Here is a 13,951-nt window from a genome sequence, read left to right as displayed (position 1 = left end):
AGCAAACAGCAGAATCAGACCTATAAATACAGAGAACTCGCGGATGACTTCCAGAGGGAAGGAGGTTGGGAGGATGGGCACAGTGGGTGAGGGGAGTGGGAGACACAGGCTCCAGGTATGGAAGGAACAGGTCATAGGAACAAAAGGCACAGCACAGGGAATATCATCAGTGATACTGCAACATCACTGTCTGGTGACAGGTGGCAGCTACACTCTGGTGAGCACAGCATGGTGTAGACAGAGGGTGAAGTCCCTGGGTGGCAGTGGGTTCTCCGCTCATGGTCCCAGGGTCATGGGATCCAGCCCCACAGGAATCAGCCTGCTTGAGATTCTCTTATTCCCCCCCCCCCCTCCCTCCCTCTTTGCCTCTCTTCCCTGCTCTGGCTGTCTCTCTCTCAAAAACAGAGAATGTATTCAGAATTTGAGTCACTGTGTTGTGCACCTGCAACTAATGTAATCGTGTCTTTCAACTATATTCACAGTTAAAATATTTTTAAAAAGAAATTAATTAGGAAGTATAAACTGTAGGGGTGGCTGGGTAGGTAAGTTGGTTGGGCATCTGACTCTTGATTTCAGCTCAAGTCATGTATGATCTCCTGGTTCCTGGGTGTGAGACCTGCATCAGGCTCTGTGAATGGGTGCGTCCTCTCCCATGACTGCAACTGCAGAGAAAACATGCACAGTTACAATAAGGCATGGGAAGGCTAAGTGAGACTGGCAGAAACACAGACCCCTATACATGCAGGTGTTCGTGTGGGGTGTGGGGTCAGAGGAGACACTGGGATGCAAAAACAACTAACTGGATGAGAGAGGAAAGGGACTGGACATAGAAATGAACAAAACATCCCAACATGGCATCAAGGTTGGGGGACATAAACTTGTCAGGCACCCATTAGGCATCAGGCACCATTCTCTGCACGACATGGTTCAAGACAAAGTCTCTAAGGAACAAGGGGACTGTGAAGGGTTGGAGGAACCAATTTCATACTCAATCAATACTCACTGGAGGAGGAAATGTCCATCTCATCAGGCAGTTCAGTACCATCGACCTCAGTTTGACCCTGCACGTCACTGAGGATCTTGGCATTGTTTTCACTTGACATAAATGTGATGGACAATCCCCTCGGGCAACTGGCCTGCACAGGCCTCCTGGAAGGGGACAGAGGGTAGCACTGGAAGACCCCAAAGTAGGAAGACACCCAAAAGGAGGGACGAGGGTGTAATGTATGAATACATAGGAAATCAGGGGCTGGGAGAGGACACTGGGAGGTCCGTGTGGGTGTGCAGCTTACAGGTAGGTGTGGGAATCACCAGGCCGGTGGTAGTTGATGGCAGAGTTCACCTGCTTAATGTCCATGCCTTGGCCACATAGGTTGCTGGCCACAAGAATTCGTTATTGAAGACCTTTAAACTACTGATACCAAGAAAGCCTTTGTCAGAAAGACAATCATAAAAATGTTCACAGTCCTTTATCTCAGGGGTCTCATTTCCTCCCAAGGACACAAGACATCTTTCCATCTCTCCCTCACCTCTCCTCTCGGGGCATCCTACAGTGGATGGCAATGGCTGGCAAGTTCTGCTCCACCAAGAGCTGGGCCAGGGCAATGCAACGCTGCACAGACGTCACAAAGATCTTGCCTGTGTGTGGAGAGTGGGGGGATGTGGGCCCATGGGTGTGTGTATGGGGGGGAGAATGACAATGTACCAGAGTGGGAGATTTCTGGAAGTACACCCTCCTCATGAAACCACTAAGTCCCTCTTATTCCCCACTACATGATTCCTTTATTCCTCTAAGGATAATTACTCTTCCTTTCTCTCCTTTGCTTCGGATTTTCCTCAGCAAATCGGTCTCTGAGGAGATACAGAGAACAGTAACCAAATCTGGCAGACATGTTAGGAGACAGGAATGAGATACTCCATGACAAAGGGATAAGTATTGGAACTAGGGTCTGGAACGACCATGAACCATATTCCTGCTTATGAAATATTAAACCTAAGACCTACCCTAATTGTGGGAGTAGTTTTAGTGTGAAAAAGTTGCACAATCCGTAATCTGAAAAAAAGCTTCTCCTCAGGGTGTGATACAAGAAGAAATAAACATATTTAAGAACCCTAACAGGGCCAATGTATGTGGGAATATTTAAGGATTTAAAAGTCCTCCAGATTTTTTTGAAAGTTTATTTACTTATTTTAAGACAGAGAGAGACAGACTGAGTATGAGCAGGGGAGGGGCAGAGACAGAGACAGAGAGGTCAAGAGAGAGAATCCCAAGCAGGGTCCCCACTGTTAGCACAGAGCCTGACACAGGGCTCCATCTCACAAACCATGAGATCAGGAGTCTGACCCTTAACCGACTGAGCCGCCCAGGCTCCCCAAAACACCAAGTCTTTAATTATTATTGATGGGTTGTACGTATTTTAAAATATGCAATTGAAGACAGAAGAAACAGCAGCCCCCACGTTGGGAACTGGTCTGACACTGACAGCTGGGCCTCAGTGTGGACAGAAGCTGACTGATGCCACCACTGGGCCATATTATTCCTGTGGGACAGGAGCCAGTCATCTCACCGAACATCGACAGCACACAAGGACACTCTGAAACCATGACAAAACTTTGTCCAATTACAGACAAAAACAAGGCACCGTATGATCCACCAAATACCAAACATCTCCCCGTGCTGGTTACTGAGCAATCGCTGCTTTTACCATTACTTTGTTTATCTCAAGTTTTTATTTAAATTCCAGTTAGTTAACATACAGTTTAATATTAGTTCAAGAAGAATTGAGTGATTCATCACTTACAAACAACACCAAGTGCTCATCACAACAAGTGTCCTCCTTAGAACCCATCACCCATGAAGCCCATCCCATAAACCTGTGACCCACCCAGAAGCTTGACAGTTTCTCCGTACTAACCACCTTTTCTGTTGGGATTTGTGGTAATATTAAAACAAATGGCTTTCTTTAAAAAATTTTTTTAACGTTTATTTATTTTTGAGAGAAAGAGAGACAGTGCAAGCAGGGGTAGGACAGAGAGACAGGGAGACACAGAATCCTAGTCAGGCTCCAGATTCTGAGCTGTTAGCACGGAGCCCCACGCGGGGCTTGAACTCATGGACCCTGAGATCATGACCTGAGCCCAAGCCGGATGCTTAACCAACTGAGCCACCCAGGTGCCCCAAAACAAATGACTTTTTGATAATTCGATTCCACTCTAATCAATGCTGGAACACCTACATTACTTAGTGAAACAACACACAACACGTTACTTAAAAACATTCATGCATTAGTACAGATCCATTCCATGTGCAGATGGGCCTATGGATTTAATGTAACAGTAAAACACAGTTAATGATACTGTTTCAAGCCCAGTTTGCAAAGAACCTCAGAGAAATTACACATTGTGTAGTTTTAATATAGTATCAAAGATGAATATCCATAATTATCTGAAACGGTTATAATACATACTATTCTCCTACATTTGGTCAAGGACATACATTTTTTCATATACTTCAGCCAAAACAACACAATAGATGCAGAGGCAAATCTGAACATCCAGTGGTCTTCCAACGAGACAGACAAGAAAGAGACTTGCAAAAATGTACAATGGAACAAAACCACTATTCTCACTGCCCCTTTTATTTGGGAACATTGGTACTTTCCATACAAACAATATTTATGTTTTCATATGATTGAAAATGAATTAATAAGTATTTGAACCTGTTTTATTCCTACTGCGGTAAATAAAGATCGATATAATCCACAGACACACAATTATCCCTGGGATCCTCACTAATTTGTAAGACTGTAGAGATATCCTGAGAACAAAATGCTGGAGAATCAGTGACTCACACAGCTCCCGGTCCACGGCTCAGGGACACAGTGGGACTAAGAGCGCTCTGTGCAGTAGGTGAGGCGTCCAGGCCAAGTCCCAGGTCCCCAGGCCCGCCTCTCAGGGACTCTGGCCCCAGGGCGGCGTCGGGGGCAGGCAAGCCCAGTGTTGGGGAGTCCCCATCTGCCCTGGTTTCACTTCTCCCTGTCACAACCTGTGTCAGGTCTTTCTGCCTGGATACTGATGACGCGGCCTCGGTTCACACTCCTATTAGTGTCCGGTTTCCGGAGAAGCCAATGAGCGGCACCGCGGTTCCGGGGTATCAAGTTTCCGCACCCGCCTCCTGAGACTCACATTTGTCCCCAGACCCCGAGGATGCGGTTCGTGATGTCCGAAACTGTGCTCCTGCTGCTGTTGGGGGCCCTGGCCGTGACCCAGACCTGGGCGGGTGAGTGCGGGGTCGGGAGGAAAGGGACTCTGCGGGGCAGGAGGGAGAGGACCGCCCGGCGGGGACGCGGAACCTCCGGGGGAGGCGACTGTCCTCCGCCCCGACCCCAGACCCCCACCCGCCCCCTGCCCGGCCTGCCGTCCCCCGACCCTCCCGGACTCAGCCCTGCTCTCCCCAACTCGGGTCCCCCTCCCCCTGCCCTCCCGTCCCCCTCCCCCTGGGACCCGGGCCCCGCGCGGGGAGGAGGGTCGGGCGGGGTCTCAGCCCCTCCGCGCCCGCAGGCTCCCACTCCCTGAGGTATTTCTACACCGCGGTGTCCCGGCCCGGCCTCGGGGAGCCCCGCTTCATATCCGTGGGCTACGTGGACGACACGCAGTTCGTGCGGTTCGACAGCGACGCCCCGAATCCGAGGATGGAGCCGCGGGCGCCGTGGATGGAGCAGGTGGGGCCGGAGTATTGGGACCGGAAGACGCGGAACGAGAAGAACAACGCACAGATTTTCCGAGTGGACCTGAACACGATGCTCCGCTACTACAACCAGAGCGAGTCCGGTGAGCGACGCGGGCCCGGGTCCAGGTCACGACGGGCCGGGGTCGCCCCGATTCTCCGGGTCAGAGTGCAAACCCGAGGCCTCGTGACCCCCGTCCCAAGACCCTGGAAGAGCCCGAGGGAGGTTTTAGGCGGGTTTACTTTCGGTTTCACCTTAATCACTGCTGCTCTGGGGGCGGGGACAGGGTCGCACAACATCCAGTTGACATATGGCTGTGACGTCGGACCGGACGGCCGCCTCCTCCGCGGGTACAGGCAGGTGTCCTATGACGGCAAGGATTACATCTCCCTGAACGAGGACCTGCGCTCCTGGACCGCGGCGGACACAGCGGCGCAGATCACCCGCCGCAAGTGGGAGGAGGCCGGTGTGGCGGAGCGCTTGAGGAACTACCTGGAGGGCACGTGCGTGGAGTGGCTCGCCAAATACCTGGACATGGGGAAGGAGACGCTGCTGCGCGCAGGTACCGGGACCACCGGGCCTCCTCGATCTCCCCTCCACTGGGCATGGCTTCCCACGAGAAAGGGAAAATGGCCTCAGTGTCAGAACAGCGCCCCTCCCCGAGTGGGAAGAGGGAGATCCGCCTGGAAGTTCATATTCCTACTAGAGACTGACTCACCTTGAGGGTGCTTTTCTCTAAAAGAGAGACAGGAATCCAGTCTCTCCCTGGGATGCAGGTTGAGATCATCCCAGAAATAACCCATCAGCAGTTCCCTCGGACCCTGGCAGCCACCTTGTGAACCCTGACCTTCCCTCTCAAGGCCTTGTCTACATCTGAGAACATGTTTGGAGATCTGACTCCGGGTTTTCTGAGTCACTCATCCTCCACCACAGTCAGGACCACAGTGTGTTCCCCCTTTAGACCAGCAGCTCCCTACCCGGGCTTCTCTCCCTGATTCCAGAACTTAACAAGAATCAGGAGATCCCAAAGGCTAGACTGCTGTCTGGGTTTTGTGCTTCTTCCATCCAGACCAGTTGTCCTGTCCACCTCAGGATGGTCACGTGGATGCAGTTTCAGTGGCCCATAAAGCTAAACCACAGTGTGGATTCTCTGTTTCTTCTTCCTCAGAGTCTCCCAACACACGGGTGACCCGCCACCCCATCTCTGACCGTGAGGTGACCCTGAGGTGCTGGGCCCTGGGCTTCTACCCTGCGGAGATCACCCTGACCTGGCAGCGTGATGGGCAGGACCACACCCAGGACGCAGATCTTGTGGAGACCAGGCCTGCGGGAGATGGAACCTTCCAGAAGTGGGCGGCTGTGGTGGTGCCTTCTGGAGAGGAGCAGAGATACACGTGCCATGTGCAGCATGAGGGGCTGCCCCAGCCCATCACCCTGAGATGGGGTAAGGAGGGTTTGGGGTAGAGCCCCATGTCAGGGAAAGCAGGGCCCTTCTGGAAATTTCAGAGTCAGAACTGAAGCCGGGGGTCTGGGCCCCTCACCTTCCTTCCCTTTCCAGAGCCATCCTCTCTGCCCTCCATCACCATTCTGGGCATCATTGCTGGTGTGGTTGTCCTTGTGGTCACTGTGGTGGTTGGAGCTGTGATCTGGAGGAAGAAGTTCTCAGGTAGGAACAGAGTGGGGGGATGTGAGTTCTCTTGTCCCGCTGGGGGGTTTCCTAGGTAGCACATTGTCCTGCCTGGTTCCTGGGAATTTCCATCCACACACATGGACCTGCCCACTCTGGAGCCGTTACTAACATTCACTCTGTAGCAAAGCACATGTGAAAATGAAGAACAGATTTTCACTTGGTAATTCTGGTCACGGGGACCTGATTCCCAGCACTGACAGGACAGAGAGGAAGGTCCCTGCTGAGGCCAGACCTCCAGCAAGTCAGGGGGTCCTGTGACCCCACACCTCTTTCTTCATGTGTCCCAATCCTGTCCTGGGTGTTCAGTCAGAACTCTGGAAATGTCATTGTGGACCAGGACTAGGAGGTTACTCTAGGATCACATGGCCCACCTGTCCCAGGTCTCTAACATGCTATTTTCTTCCACAGGAGGAAAGGGACCAAGCTATTCTCACGCTGCACGTAAGTGTGGAGGGGGGTGATCCCTGAAACCTGGGATAGTGTAGACAGGATCCCATGGGTCACCCCCCTTCCCCCTTGGCTGCTCCTTTAGTCTCAACTCCTATGGCTCTGATCATGTCCTGTTTGTTCTACCCAGGCGACGACAGTACCCAGGGCTCTGATTCATCTCTAATGGCTCCTAAAGGTAAGACACTGGAGGGTGAAGTGGGGAGGAGTGGGGGCACTAGGGACACTTTGAGCATGCGTGGGGCTGTTGAGTGTGTGGCACTTATGTGACTGACCTAAATGTGTTCATGATGATTTTTTTTCACAGTGTGAGACCCGCTGCCTGTGGAGAAGTGGGATCCGTTCACACTCCCACTTGGTGACATCAAGATCCCCTGACTTTCTGAGGATGGTGTCAGAATGTGTCTGTGTTCCTATTAGCATATTGTGAGGACGCAGGAGACTGGCCCCCATGCCCACCATGACCCCTCCCGTACTGATTCGTGTTCCGTCTCCATCCCTGTCTTTAGTTCATGTTGGGCTGAGTACTGACGCCTTACTTCCCTACTGAAAATGAGAATCCAGATAGGAATTTGTGTTTTGTAATTCTGGGTATGTGGGCATGATGAGGTAATAAAAGAGAGGATTTGTATGGTTGGAACAGAAAACAAATGAAAGCCCTGAGAACCTCCCAGAACCCGCCGTTTCCTGTGCCGTGTCTGTTGCAGGTGGGGACAGGAGAGGGCTGGAGGAGCCGAGCGTGGACGGGGCCTGGGTCCAGTCGGTGCTCAGTGCGTCCTTGGTGTGTCGTGCTCCCTCCTCAGCTGGGTCATTGTCTCTGCTCCTTGTCCTTGTCCTTTCTGTGGAACCTCATCTCACCAGGACCTGAGATCATAGGGGCTTGGACATCACCTGTCACCAGGACCTTGTGCAACAAGAGCTTCCTGTGACTGGGTCAGCCCAGGCTCCATCCTGGGTCATGACCTCAGCCCCATCTTTTGGGTGTATTTTCTTCTTTGTTTCTGTGGAGCATCAGGCCTGTTCTTGCTTGTGTCGGAGTTCCTGTCTCCTTCTCCCCAGATGACCCTGGTGGTTACAGCACCAGGAGTCCTTTGGACTGTCGTTCCCACCGGCCTAGATGGGCCCTGCACACAGGAGTCTCTGTGGTTTGGAGACATGAATTTTCAGATTCATCCATCTCCTCCCTCTAGAGTTGTCTTCTGGATATTCTTTACATCCTGAGGTAGACAGAGAGGAATCTGGGAGTTTCTCATCCTTGTTCAACTTCAGTTAGTTTCTACCTTCCCTGCCTCTCTTCCCCCTCTTCTTGCCCTTAGTTCTGGTAATGCTGGTTCTGGCTCCCATCCACGTTCATGGATTTATAAATCAGGGTCTAATGTAGATTTCTATTTGGTTGGAGAAAGAGTCCCATAGAGCCTGAGTACATTGATTCTGAAGACAGGACTATAACTGTGTGCTGTGCTGTGCAGGGAAAACACTGTGGGAGGGGGGAGCTGAGCAGAGAGGGTGGAGGGGGGAGCAGCCCTGGGGGAAAGTAGAGGCGGCACTGATGGTGAGGTGGGGGCACTTTGTGCGGGAGCTGCCACGGACCGGCTGTGCCTGAGGCTCTTCCAGAAGACAGAGGTCCTCTCCGCTGACCACCTGTTCCACTGACAATGTTGTGTGCCACGTGCAGGACCCGCTATTTTTCTTATCTGGGACACCTCAGTAAGTAAGAAGAGGCAAATGTGCTGGTCTTGTGGAGAATATGTCCTAGGGGTGAGGGACAGACTCTACTTGGCCTTGGAGCAATGTGGGGACTGAGGGCATTGACCCCATTGAGCAGTCAGAAATCCAAGTATAACTTTTGACTCCCCCGAAACTTAAATACTGCCACTAATAATGTACTGTTCATAAGAAGCCTTACTGAAAACAGGAACAGTCGTTCAACACATGTTTTGTACATTACATAGATAGGTACATGTATTCTTACAATAAATTAAGCTGGGGAAAATAGTAAGAAACCCTAAGAGAAACTGCATTGACAGCACTTATTGTAGAAAAGACCACATATCGGTGGATGTGCACAGTTCAAACCAGTGTTAATTCAGAGTCAACCGTATACTGTATAAATGTGGTAAATAAGGGAAGTGTTTAAATGGAAATTGGTAGGTGCTTTGAGGAAGGTGACCCAGAGAATTACCTGTGTGGGGACACTCAAGGTGGCTACTTTACTACGGTGGTAAGTGTGAGCCTCCCTGGGAAGCTGACCTCAGGAGAGATGTGCAGGACACAAGGAATTGTTGAAGAGCATGTCTCAGGGAGTTCTTTCCACGCAGGGGAACCTCCAGGCACATGCACTAGGGCAGGAGCATGTCCTTGTTCGAGGAAGGGTGAGAGGCCACTGTGGCTGGTGCAGAGAGCATGTGAAATGCGCTCAGATGTCTAGGTTAGGATTTGAAGGCTTTTGAGTTTTCTCTGAGTGACATGTGGAGTCACCGGATGGTTTAGATCAGATGGTTCACGTCGTACTACTTGTCTTAGCAGCATCTGTTTGCTGCTGTGCAGAATCGAGAGGTGAAGGGCGGGACACCAGTAGGGAAAGTGTAGGAAGCCAGTGCCGTTTCAGGAGGGGGGATGTTGGATTTATTTTGGGGTTTGAAGAGAGACAATAAGAGGGAGTGACTGTACTCTGGTTAGTGTCTGCGTGTGTGTGTGTGTGTGAGTGTATGTTCTGGGTACATTTAAAGATGAATACATTAGCAGCATGTCCTAATGTATTATTTCTGTGTTGTGAGAAGGAGGAATCAAGGACAGCATCCAATACTTCAGACTGCAAGAAGAAAGGGGGGTTGTCTTCCAATGAAACAGGGAAGATTTGGAAGTAGGACATTTGGGGAAGCAGCATCACAGGCATCCCATTAGGAGTGTGGAAACTGAGATTATTAGAAATACAAGTGCGGTTGGCTGTTGGATACAGATCACAGGGTAGGAGAAATATCTAGGTTGGAAAAATAGATATGGATGTTGACATCATATAAATGATGTTTAGAGCCTTTAGCATAGATGAGGTCACCAAGGGGATGACGGCCATAGAAGAGAAAGGAACAGGACCAAACCATGGACTCACCAGCACTAAGCAAGCTGATCAGAGCACACCCAGAGCACACTGCACAGTTCTGGTTCTGCGCCTAGAAGGCACACACTCCAGGGAGACCCAGCCTTCAGTGTGCACAGGAATTTCCTGAACTTAGGAAGAGGTAGACATTCTGCAATAGAGTATGAGATTCTGGGTTTATAACAAGTTTGGTGCTGCTTCTGGTCTTCAGATCACACACTGAGCACCAAGCACATAAAGCACGATTCCCACATGGCTGTGCCTCACCCTCTTCTGTGGGGCTTATTAAGTAGTGATTCCTGGGTCCACGCCCAACACTCTAACATGGTCGGTGGGGAGAGGACTGAGCATTTTGTAACAAACCCACAAGCAACCCCGGGGTTCCACCAGATAGAGATGCAGTGAAGTCATTGATGAGAGCCCTCATTGTGGGAAGGGGTCTTACATCCACATTTAAATGTTGTTTTTTCTAGCAAGAAAAATGCAAGACCTGCTGGGAGATACATATTTTCTCTCCCAGGGTGCAGAGCCGGGAGGCAGATTGAGGAAGTGGTTATCAGCTCAACATAAAATCTCTGAGATAACAAGAGTGTAGATTTTAAATGTTTGCACCACACAAAAGGAAATGGTAACTATGTGACAAGGTGCAGGTCTAGGCTAATGCTCTGGTTGTAAGCATTTTGCAGCATAGAAATGTATCAAGTCAAGAAACTGTAGCCTTAAACTGACATAATGGTGTTTGTCAGTTATATCTCAGTACAACTGGTGAAAAGAAATCTGAAATCATGCTCTCTAACGCTATTCCCTACATCGACTTCTGCCTCTTTATGATACATGTGCACAGTTACAGACTGGGATGAGAGAAAGAGAATGTGGGGCCTTGTTCTATTTCAAGGAATGTCACAAACCAGGCGTGAGGCTACACAGATGGGAACAGAATCCACAATGGACCCTAGGGGGAGGCTCACATATAGCCAGGGCCCTGCTCCTGGGTATAGATGTCACCCTCACGACAGAGTCCCCTGACATAGGACACTGGATCCGGAGGCTAGGACTGCTGTTGCTGCTGCCCCTTGCAACTGCATGACACCACTGTCATTCAAACACCTGTGCCAAATGCCATGTAGTGCGGTCCCAGCCTATCTGTCCCATGTCCTGAGAGAGATTCTGGCAGGTGGTCACGTGACTGTGAAGTTTCATGTCACGTCCCATGCAAAGTGGCAAAGTGGGTTCTCCTCTCCATGGTCTCTGCTCTCTGTCAACATTTTTAAATGTGGAAATTTTTCATATGGGAAGAGGATACTAGTTCTGGGCATGGAAACCGGGGGCCAGGAATGGAAAAAGAATGACAAATTGCAACATTTGGAGCAGTGATTTGAGACTACAACTTGATATGATACATTGTAGGCACTCAGGTCAGATTGGAGGAAGGAGTGACTAAATATGGTGTCTTTCAACTTTTTCCCTTGATAGTTGTTATGGGGTCCAGCTTTTGTCTACTCCAGTTGTACTGACAAGTAAGTGGAGTAGCACTTTCGGATGATGAAGTGATTGTTCAAAATGTCTTCTCCAGCCTTTGTCTCTTTCTAGGATTAAGTAACCCAGATCTGTAACACTTCAGATGATCCTTATACATACACTGACACTTCATATTTCTTTGTCCGTGCAGAGTATCCAAAATTTACCAGGTTTTATGTGACCCTCACAAAAGTCTGCAAAATCATTCCAGGTTAGACATTGTGCTCCTCCACGTCTGGTCCACGAACAGCTAGTAACCAAACTGTTTTTAGCAGATCCAATGACTTGATATACAGGCTTATTATTGTGTTGATTACCAGTCTGAGACAGGATAAGGTTTCACTTTCTTTTCTGTCTCTATCTGTTTGTGGGCTGATGCACATTCACAGACCAGTGCTGGCTCACACAAGACACAGATCACCATTGGCTTAGGTAGACTTGTATTCTACCACCTCGTCTGGTGCTGGATAAATCTCAGAAATGAAACAATTGTGAATGGGGATCCTCTTCCAGTAACACAGTAGACTAAGTTTTAAGGCTGCCTCTTCCTATAAAAGCAACTAATCATGATTTATACATATATGTATAAAATAATATGTATAAAATATGTATTATATATTGTATATATTTCACCCACAAGAAAAATCAGGAGAATAATAATCATTTAGGCCAAAATATAATAATGGGCAAAAAGCTAGGGATGATCGTTGCTCTGATACTCAAGGTGTATTTCAAATCTAGAAAATCTTAGCTTGACTTCTCAGGCTCAGGAACTTACTAGACAGGAAATAATGCCCAAGCTTATTCTATTTTATGAGAAACATCTCTCCCTGAAAATATGGGAGTTAAGATTCATAGATTCATATCCTCAGGAAAGGGTGACATGAATCACATCAACTCTATCTTCAAGAACAAGAAGAAATTATTCTAAGGAGGTTTGCTTGGAGCTAACACAAAGTGAGCAAAACAGCTACTTCAAAGAATTTGCAACGACAGACTAACCCTTCTGTGATTTGTAATCCAAATTTGCTTTGCTATTTTGGGTCAAAGTACCTTCAAGTCACTAGTTTAGTTTATTATTGTCCTGGATTGATATTGACTCAAATTTATAAGAAAGAAACAAATTTCTCTAGAGAAATCTACATTTAAGCTATGTGTCAAAAAATTTGCAGAAAGAATTGCACAAAGAAAAAGAGAAACTCGCAGCATGAAATGTAAAGTCCAAACGGGAGAAAGACTGTGATTGAGTAGCTTTAGAAAGAATAGGTAGTGAAAAGAAGGTCATAAAACTTCAATATTGCACTCATAGGACATAAAATATAACATGACCAGGATATGATATAAATATATAAATATATGTTATTTGAATAAATATTAGTATATGACATAAAGAAAAAAATGCTAGTAAAGACAAACAGCAACATTTTATAATGATAAAAGTATCAAACTATCAGAAGGATGGAACAATTCTGCATATACAGTCACCTAATAACTCAGTGCCAAATACCTGAAAACAAAGCAGACAGAAATTGAGAAACAGACAATACAACAGTAATAGTCAGAAACTGCAATATATCACTTTCCACAATGGATAGAACATCTATGCAGAGATCAATAAACATAAAGAAGATTTGAGCCGTACTGCAAACCAATAGTACAAATCTGACATTTATTGAACATTCCAGCCATCCACAGAATACACATTCTTTCAAATGCACTTGGAGATTTCTTGAAGATAAATCATATATATTCCATTATACGTGTGTGTGTGTCTGCATGTTAATGTGTGTGTGTGTGTGTGTGTGTGTGTGCACGCGCGCGCGCGCACGTGCGTGTATACCACCTCTTGTTTATCCATTCATCACTAGATGGACATTTGGGCTCTCTTCATCGTTTAGCTCTTGTTGATAATGCTGCTATAAACGTTGGGGTGCATGTACCCCTACAAATATGTATTTTTGTACCCTTTGCGTAAATACCTGGTATTGCCATTGCTGGATCATAGGGTATTTCTATTATTAGTTTTCTGAGGAACCTCCACACTGTTCTCCAGAGTGGCTACACCAGTTTACATTCCCACCAACACTGCAAGAGGGTTCCCGTTTCTCCACATACTTGACAACATCTGTTATGTCCTGTGCTGTTCATTTTAGACATCCTGGCAGCAAAATGTGAGCATATTTTCTTCCATTTTTTTTAAACATTTGTGTTTATTTATTTATTTATTTTTAATATAATTTGTTGTCAAGTTGGCTAACATACAGTGTATACCGTGTGCTCTTGGTTTTGGGGGTAGATTCCCACGGTTCATCACTTACATACATCACCCACTGCTCATCCCAACAAGTCCCCTCCTCAAAGCCCATCACCATTTCCCCCTCTCCCCTACCCCCTATAAACCCGCAGCTTGTTCTCTGTATTTAAGAATCACTTATGGTTTGCCTCCCTCCATCTCTGTGACTATATTTTCCC

General features: G+C 48.0%; 1 protein-coding gene and 1 long non-coding RNA gene across 2 annotated transcripts; one reads left to right on the top strand and one right to left on the bottom strand.

Annotated features, from left to right (window-relative positions):
- Positions 1 to 488: 488 nt before the first annotated feature.
- Positions 489 to 4,065, bottom strand: LOC122219676. The gene is made up of 3 exons (XR_006202513.1): positions 3,852 to 4,065; positions 1,004 to 1,149; positions 489 to 662 (listed from the first exon to the last, which is right to left on the bottom strand). It is a non-coding gene; the product is annotated as an uncharacterized LOC122219676 (long non-coding RNA).
- A 52-nt stretch (positions 4,066 to 4,117) lies between these two features.
- On the top strand, positions 4,118 to 7,540 carry LOC122219668 (DLA class I histocompatibility antigen, A9/A9 alpha chain-like). Its single transcript, XM_042938191.1, has 8 exons — positions 4,118 to 4,279; positions 4,561 to 4,830; positions 5,014 to 5,289; positions 5,896 to 6,171; positions 6,286 to 6,393; positions 6,826 to 6,858; positions 6,995 to 7,042; positions 7,172 to 7,540. The coding sequence occupies exons 1-8, from the start codon at positions 4,207 to 4,209 to the stop codon at positions 7,174 to 7,176; spliced, it is 1,089 nt and encodes a 362-aa protein (XP_042794125.1). The 5' UTR covers positions 4,118 to 4,206; the 3' UTR covers positions 7,177 to 7,540.
- The last annotated feature ends 6,411 nt before the right edge of the window (positions 7,541 to 13,951 follow it).

The sequence above is a fragment of the Panthera leo genome, chromosome B2, assembly GCF_018350215.1.
Source record: "Panthera leo isolate Ple1 chromosome B2, P.leo_Ple1_pat1.1, whole genome shotgun sequence".
NCBI classification, from domain to species: domain Eukaryota; kingdom Metazoa; phylum Chordata; class Mammalia; order Carnivora; family Felidae; genus Panthera; species Panthera leo.
Note: the sequence above shows the minus strand (reverse complement) of the source record. Positions and strands in the feature narration are given on the sequence as shown.